General features: G+C 30.8%; 1 protein-coding gene across 1 annotated transcript; it reads right to left on the bottom strand.

Annotated features, from left to right (window-relative positions):
- Nucleotides 1–4,489: 4,489 nt before the first annotated feature.
- LOC132174029 (nuclear pore complex protein NUP93A-like) lies at nucleotides 4,490–7,214 on the bottom strand. Its single transcript, XM_059585743.1, has 8 exons — nucleotides 7,152–7,214; nucleotides 6,942–7,031; nucleotides 6,390–6,659; nucleotides 5,900–5,995; nucleotides 5,651–5,785; nucleotides 5,280–5,333; nucleotides 5,076–5,170; nucleotides 4,490–4,532 (listed from the first exon to the last, which is right to left on the bottom strand). Exons 1-8 carry the CDS (start codon nucleotides 7,212–7,214, stop codon nucleotides 4,490–4,492), a joined length of 846 nt encoding a protein of 281 aa, XP_059441726.1.
- Between the last annotated feature and the right edge of the window lie 1,869 nt (nucleotides 7,215–9,083).

The raw sequence follows: 9,083 nt of genomic DNA, 5'->3' as shown, positions 1-9,083 counted from the left end.
TAAATTTTAGTTCTTATAAACTGAAACATATTAAATATTTGTTCCCATATATGTAGTTTAAAACGAAACATAAAGGAAAAAAATTCAAAATAAAAACATAGATTAATCAATTATACAAAATGATTGATTAATCATTATATTCCAACAATGACACCACTTCTCCTCCATTACACAATCCATTATGGTAAACTTTTGTCTTTAGGAGTTGAACTTTCTCCTCATAAACAATTTTTTTGAAAAATTTTTCTATTACACGAACAAAAATAAATAAGTGTTCTAAAATATATGAGCATATTGATATTTTATTACAGTTATGTTTACTAATTTTGTAAACAAAAAAATGTTGGTAGTTTAATTTTTCTTTTTAAAAATGAAAGAGATAAAAAACACTGGCAGGAATATTGACATAATCTAATTATACATCGTACCAAAAATAATGATAGGAAACTTTTTCACTATCATTTCCCTTCAATCAACGTGAAATTTACAAAAGAAAACTAATCAATTTGAATAAATAATATATAAATTAGTATAAAATTTAAGGGAAAAAAATGGAAGAACATAACCACTTTTTTTTTTAACAACCATCCTTCACATATATAAAGTAAATGAAACTAATTTTAAGACATACAGGAAAACAAAGACGAAAAAATCTACACAATGAACACTGACATAATCTAAAAAAGTATCATACACCGTACCAAAAATAATGATAGGAAACTCTCACTATCATTTCCTAATTCAATGTGAAATTTACAAAAGAAAAATATTCAATTTGAATAAATAATATATAAATTAGTAGAAAATTTAAGGGATAACAATGGAAGAACATAAATACATTAAATAAAGATAAAATAAAAAACTAAAAATAAAATTTTAATATAATTGAAAGAATTGTCTTTTTCTACTGTATACGTTTCCCGATTCCATTGAAACCTTAAAAACCAATGTCATCCATTAATTAAGCATGTAAACAAATAAAAATAATGATAGGAAACTCTTTCACTATCATTTCCTAATTCAATGTGAAATTTACAAAAGAAAAATATTCAATTTGAATAAATAATATATAAATTAGTAGAAAATTTAAGGGATAACAATGGAAGAACATAAATACATTAAATAAAGATAAAATAAAAAACTAAAAATAAAATTTTAATATAATTGAAAGAATGTCTTTTTTCTACTGTATACGTTTTCTGATTCCAATGAAACCTTAAAAACCAATGTCATCCATTAATTAAGCATGTAAACAGATAAAAAAAATTAAATTACTCAATGAACAACAACATGTACAAACTAAAAAATTATCAACCAAAAATAGCGATAAGAAACTCTCTCTCTCATTATTATTTCTTGAGTTCAATGTAAAATTTACCAAAGAAAAGTAATCATTAGAATAAAAAATAATATATAAATTAGAAAAAAAAATAAGGGACAAGAAAAAAATGGAAGAACATAAGCACCGGAAATAAAGATAAAAAAAAAAGGAAAAAAAATGAAAATACTAATTGAAAATAACTATTCTAGATAAAAAAATAATAATAATAATAAAAAAACTGTAGTATAATTTTTTATTGAGAAACAACGATTGAAAAATTGAAAAAAACTGTTCTAGAAAAAAAATATATATAAAAAAAAGAACTGTAGTATAATTTTTCATTGAGAAACAGCAATGCAAATCTCTCTCTCTCTCTCTCTCTTGTCTTTTTCTGAATTGATTGTGAAATTTACAAAGGAACATTGAGATATAAATAGAAAGTAAGAGAAGAAAAAAAAATTAGAAAAAGATATAAGGGACAAAAACAAAAATGGAAGAACATAAGCACCGAAAATAAAGATAAAAAAAAACGAATAAAATGAAAATACTAATATAATTGAAAATAACTATTATATTCTTCATTGAGAATAGTATAATTTTTCATTGAGAAATAACGATTGAAAAATTGGAAAGAACTGTTATTGCAAAAAAATAAAATAAAGAAAAGAAATCATTGAGAAACAATGATTAGAAACTCTCTCTACCTCTCTCTTGTAGTCTTGTCTTTTTCCTGATTTGAGTGTGAAATTGATAGAGGAACATTGAGATATAAATAGAAAGCAAGAGAAGAAAAAAAAGAAAAATAAACAGAAAGAGAAAGAGAGAATTTGAGAACCTTTTGTTTTCTTCATTAAGACAATTAAATATATTATGAATAAAACTCATATATTTTAATTTTCTCATATTGAGATATAAACATAAAGCAAGAGAAGATAAAAAGAAAGTTAAATAAAGAGAGAGAAATAGGATGAGGTGGGTGACAAACTAAGCAACAGCATCCTCTCCATTTCACTTGTCCACAAACTATAGGGTGAAGCTAATCTGATACAAAAGAAAGCTACCATTCATTGTGACACATGTTAGAAGAACATTCTTGTGGATGAGGAAATATTATGACACAGAGTCTCGACTTCTGAACAACCAATTAAAGTGCATAATAAACTCAGATATTCAGCGATTGTCTCTATTAAATGAAAGCTACCAATGTATAGGAATGGGAAAACCATTAGATAAGTTCTAATCGTGATTTCTATTTGAATGGTGAGAAATTCTGTGTATTTTCTATGTTATAATATTGTAGGCTGTGTCATTGATAATACATCGTTTCAATCCGGCTTGCGCAAAGATGTCGTACACAAGCGGCGATGGAGACAATTGCAGGTTCTGTTCATTTTTCATTAACTTCAATGAAGGATTTATGGAAAAACCAAAAAATAAAAAATAAAATAAAAAATAAAAAATAAAAAAAAATCTACAATTGGAAAATTGAGAGTGAAATATATTGGAAAAATTGAGTTTCTACGAAAAGAAACTCTCTCACTATTAATATTTCCTGAATTCAATGTAAAATTTATAAAAGAAAAGCAATCATTTGAATAAAAAATAATATATAAATTAGAAGAAAAAAAATAAGGGTCAAAAACAAAAAATGAAAGAACATAAACACCGGAAATAAAGATAAAAAACCAAAAATATGAAAATATTAATATAATTGAAATAACTATTCTAGCAAAACAAAAAAAAAAAAACAAAGAAAAAAAAAACTATAGTATAATTTTTTATTGAGAAACAACTATTGGAAAATTGAAAAGAACAGTTATAGGAAAAAAATAAATAAATAAAGAAAATAACTGTAGTTTAATTTTTCATTGAGAAAAAAAAGAATAGAAATTCTCTCTCTTTCTCTCTTGTCTTTTTCGGAAATTGATTGATATAAATAGAAAGTAAAAGCAGAAAAAATAAAAAATAAAAGCAAAAAAATATATATATAGGGGATAAAAACAAAAATGGAAGAACATAAGCACCAAAAATAAACATATAAAATGACAATACTAATATAATGTAAAATAAGTGTTCTAGCAAAAAAAAAAAAAAAGAAATAAAAGAACTGTAGTATAATTTTTCATTGAGAAACAACTATTGGAAACTTTCACGTACTCTCCCTCCCTCTCGTCTTTTTCCTGAATTGAGTATGAAATTTACAAAGGAACATTGAGATAAAAATAGAAAGCAAGAGAAGAAAAGAGAAAAATAAATAGAGAGAATTTGGGAACCTTTTATTTTCTCCATTAAGATATCAATTAAATGTATTATAAATAAAACCCCTACATTTTAATTGTCTCACATTGAGATATAAAGAGAAAGCAAGAGAAGATAAAAAGAAAAATAAAGAAAGAGAGAGAGAGGGAGAGAGAGTGAGAATTTGTAAACCTTTTGTTTTCTTCATTAAGACAGTTAAATATATTACAAATAAAATCTATATGTTTTAATTGTCTCACATTGAGATAAAAACATAAAGCAAGAGAAGATAAAAAAGAAATTATATAAAGAGAACCTTTTATTTTCTTCATTAAGATATCAATTAAATGCATTCCAAATAATATAAAGAAAAAGCAAGAGAAGATAAAAAGAAAAATAGAGAGAGAGAGAGAGAGAGAATTTGTGAACCTTTTGTTTTCTTCATTAAGACAATTAAATATATTACAAATAAAACCTATACGTTTTAATTGTCTCACATTGAGATATAAACATAAAGCAAGAGAAGATGAAATGAGAAAATTTGAAAAGATTTTGTTTTCTTCATTTAGACAATTCAATACATTACAAATAAAACTCATATGTTTTAATTGTCTCACTAAAGGGCTAACATCTAAAACGCGATGTGTCGCAATTCTAGGCAAGAGAATTTGTGAAACTTTTGTTTTCTTCATTAAGACAATTATGTCTCATATTGAGATATAAAGATAAAGAAAAAGATGAAAATAAAATTAGATAAAGAGAGAGAAAGAGAGATAGAGAAAAAAAAAGTTCGCAGAAAACAAAAGGGAACTGGTAGCTTCTATTACATGTCTATTTGTGTTTTCATATGGTACTGCTCTTGCTTACTATTTCAAAAGTGACAGACCCAAGATACACTAAAAGCAAGTCAATATCTCCTTTAAATTAAATCTAAAAACGGTGAGCAGAATGCGGACCACAGTTCCCAAACAGCCTATGTTGACAAAGAGAAAAGAAGAAAAAAGCACAGAAACAATTCAACAATTGAGATGCGCCTCTGAATCTGATTCAGTTACCCTCCTTGAAAGCAAGATAGCCTTAAAGACTAGGGATCGAAGTTTCAAACAACTTCACAAGACTTTAGAGGAGGAACTACGGGGGAACACACAAAAAATATATTTGAGATGTGTGATGCGAACCCAATAGATCATAAATATCACATGCACAAACTACCAGGACACCTTACTTTTAAGTTCTTCAAAGAATAAAGGAACATGCTTAATAGCTTAAACAGGACCAAATTTAGCAGTCATGCAATGGATTACTTCAAAAGTTGACATCAGTCATTGATTAGAACTTGTCAATTGCATCGCGTATTTGAAACTAATCAGCTTTATACATAACTTGAAATCTGAAATAATTTGAGAACCCTTGAAAAAATTATATAGGGGCAGAAGAAAACTTTCTTTCATATCATAAATTAAAACAAGTAGATTGATTAACGAAATGCAAGCTAGATTACAAAATAAAAATATACGTATTCAAGACCTGCTGCCAAGTGGTATCAACGGGAGGTTGTCTACGAGCATCACCTGCATCAAAATCCAGAACTCCATAATCTCTTAAACGAATCTGCACAAAAACAAATAAAATTAAGACAACATAATTAATTTTTGTCAGGATGATATAATGCATCTTTATATGCGATTCCAGAAAATTCAATAGAAACATGCAAACAAACCCGAAGAAAGGCGCGGACTCTTTGCAAATTTCCAACAGCCCCACCAAGAGCAGCCTATATGAGAAATGCAAATATGAGCTTCGAAACAACCATTTCCAAGAGATCTGCACTTTATGTTTTCATACATATCTATTAAGCAAGATGCTTACAGAAGAAATATTGGGGGGGAGGGGGAGCTTTTTAATCATTACCAAAAATAAAGTTCATATGAACACACAACAATAGATTAAGCGTTCAACCAACGAATGAGAAGCAATAATCAAATAAACTAAAAGATCTATAACAAAACACATAACCATTCATTAACAATATTCAATTTGGAAATGTTAACATCAGCATTGAAATAATACAATACTACACAAAATTATAACCTGTGCAGGATGACTTTGTATTGTATCCATGATATATTTCTCATGCCCCCATTCCAGATGGCGCCTTGCACCAATGATTAGTGACATCTTCTTTGAAACATTATGTTGCATAGTTGAATCCTCACCCATCAGCATCTGTAAAAATGAAAATACGAATAACTAGTATTAAAAAGAGAACATTACATATAAAATAACAAGCTCACAGACTATAATATATCAACAAGCTAAGCGCAATGTTAGAGGTTACACCTGAATGAGGTGCCATATCTTCTGCATGTTAACAGATTTTCCGCTAGATCCCTCAACGCCCAAACTCTCATAAGCACCCTTGAAAGCTGTAGCAGGCTAGTAAAAAGAATAAAAGCAAGTATATCTTACTTATAGAAAATCTAAAATACACAACAAAGCCAACTTGGAATTAAAGAACCTCTCACCTAAAGTAAAAGCCTAACAAACACATAACAAAAGCCAACTTCAAGTTAAAAAACCCAAGATTGAAAGTACAATGAAAGAAAAAGGCAATATAACTTAACAGTATGACGTATCAGAAGTACAGTTATACTGCAAACTGGATTCCTCTAAAGTGTTAAGATGACAACATCTCATGTTGAATTGCAACTTTACCATTCATACCAATACTTATTTGATTATTAATCCCAAAAAAAAAGCAAGCAGGCAACGCAACCTTGGATGCCTTTCGACATGTAGTAATAATTTAAAAGGCAATAACTATCCTTACCTTAAATGGTAAGCCACGCTCCCTTGCATTGTTCAGATTCTTCACAACTTCAGCATAGACTGATGCCTTTTTATCAAGGATAGGCTTGTTAGCTAGAGGTACGAGACCCATGCTATTTGGACCAGGTGAAACTTGAGAGCTAGATGCAATGGACACTGTTTGACCAGGATGAGAACCCCCGGAGCGGGTTTCAATCATATTAGTCCTGGGTAATGTTGAAATTCGGCTTAAACTTTGAAGAAAGTCGCGTTTTTCCTTTTGCCAATCCTCCTATTATAAATAAAGTTATACACAGCATTCAGAGATCAAAGCACAATAAGCAAGGAAATCAACTCACAATCAGGGAAAGCCCAGTAAGCAAAGAAAAATCCTAATAAAATATGTCAGATTCATAGATGGTCCAAAATGAACACTCCATAATGAAAATTTTGAAGCTAAATTGCAGCTCCAAGAAATACCTACAAATATGTGTGTTGCACGCGTGTGAAAGTATATGTCCAAATATAAAGAAACAAACCCAAAAATTTGAATAGGTTTAAAATAAGTCATAACCTGTAAAACTTTCATCGTGTAATCATTAAAGCTTCTGAGATTATCCTTCTGAGCTTCCTGAATGGCTGAGACCATTGCCATCTCATGAACCTGAGAAGAAACATCACATACACCATTATCAAGATACCAATATCAAACACTCTCAAAAGTGCAAGTGGAAAGTGGCCGAATACTCTGTGAGGTACTCAAAAGAAAGCAGATTCATGAAACCAAATTAGAATTATCTTGGTCAGGATAAAGAAGCTGTACTGCAACGGCACAATCAAACTGCATGTTCATGTTGGAAGGGGGAAGAGGCCAGGGGGAGGAATAGAGAGAAAGAGACAGACAGTGGTTTAGTTATAATAGTTCTAACTTTTCATTTGCAAGTAGACAGATAGGTGAAACAACACTTCGATACGATAGCAAATTGAAGTTTAGATTTTATTAGCTAGATATATAGAGAGATGTATCAAATAAAAGTTAAAGTTGAAGATTGAAAGAAAGAAAAATTATAAGAAATTAAAAAAAAAAAAAAAATCTGATACAGAATCAACTATTTCTCAAATATCCCAATAAATCTTGCCATACTGCTTCACTAAAAGCTATATTGATGCAGTAAAAATAAAGAGATGCATGGGGCCGTACAAAGTGTTACTTATGGGAAACAGAGATGTGAATATATAAATGAAGAATGACTAAGAAAGAAGTTTTTTGAAAACAAAAGATTCCCAGAACTTTAATCTGGGGCCCAAAAGAGTGCTAATTCTGAACAAGTTCACATGACACAAAGGGACATTAAATGAACAAGCATATAGGCAGTGCAGATTGAATAAAAAATAACACATCCTAAAGCAGATGGCAACCTTTGTTTACATAACCAGGCATTTGCTTATGACTTCAACAACCAGGAGATGGAGCGTCAAATGGCAGGTTGGAAGAGGATGTACCTCTCTAAAGGAGGCCGTTTAACTCTCTCAAGAGTACGTTGTCTAATCTTCCGACTTACTTCTTGTCTTTGTTTCCGATTCCCATGAGTGTAGTTAAAAGGCTTGAGAAAGTCCAAAGTGATTTCTTGTGGGGAGGAATGGGAGATGAGGCTAAGTTGCATCGTGTAAAGTGGTATCAAGTTTGTCGTCCCTTGCACTATGGTGGTCTTGGTATTCGAAAGTTGCATCAGTTTAATCAAGCTTTCTTGGGGGAATGGCTTTGGAGATATGTGATGAGAGTGAGGCTTTGTGGTGCAAGGTTATCAAAGCCAAGTACGAAGAACAGGAAGGCGGGTGGTGCACGAAGGAGGTTTCGGGTTCTCATGGTGTGGGTGTATGGAAGCATATTCGTCAAGGTTGGAGTTCCTTTGCCAAAGGTTGTCGGTTTGAGGTGGGGGTGGGTTCGAAAGTTCGTTTCTGGCATATATTTGGTGTGGGGATAATCCTTTGAAGCAAGACTTCCCATCTTTGTTCAGCATCGCTAGACACAAAGAAGCTTGGGTGAAGGATAATTTTACTCGGAGGAGTGGGGTTACAGAGTGGAATGTCATTTTTGTGCGACCTGGTCAGGACTAGTAGATGGATTTGGTTGCTCCTTTTTTTGATCGGTTGTACTCGTGCAAGATCTCTGTAGGTACGGTGGATCGTATTTGCTGGGCCTCATCTAGGAAAGGTAAGTTCGAGGTTAAGTCGCTCTTCAAGGCCTTGTCTTTTTGACCATGAGATGTGACAGAAACTGAGAAAGACAGAAACTGATTCTTCATTGATTTGAATAATACACAAAACGTTAACTATATACATCAACCCTAGCAGCAGAAAAAGAAAACTAACTAAGTTATTTCAAATCCCATGATTTATGGGATATAATAGGACACTAACCAAATCAGCCTAATTCTAGGCATACAAGCTGTTACATAATTTCCTAAAATAGCTAACTATACAAGTATAGAATACAAGTCATTAAACACGTTTTCCCACACTCCCCCTCAAGCTGGCGAATAGGTATTTTCCATTCCTAGCTTGGATACAATACTCTGAAACACTGAACTACTTAAACCCTTGGTAAGTACATCAGCAAGTTGGCCATGTGTAGACACATAAGGTGTACAAATCAATCCGCTCTCCAACTTTTCTTTGATGAAGTGTCTATCAATTTCAATGTGCTTTGTTCGAT

Source organism: Corylus avellana, chromosome ca3 (assembly GCF_901000735.1).
Source record: "Corylus avellana chromosome ca3, CavTom2PMs-1.0".
In the NCBI taxonomy this organism is placed as follows: Eukaryota; Viridiplantae; Streptophyta; class Magnoliopsida; order Fagales; family Betulaceae; genus Corylus; species Corylus avellana.
The sequence above is the reverse complement of the archived record's forward strand: the minus strand, read 5'-3'. Positions and strand labels throughout refer to the sequence as shown.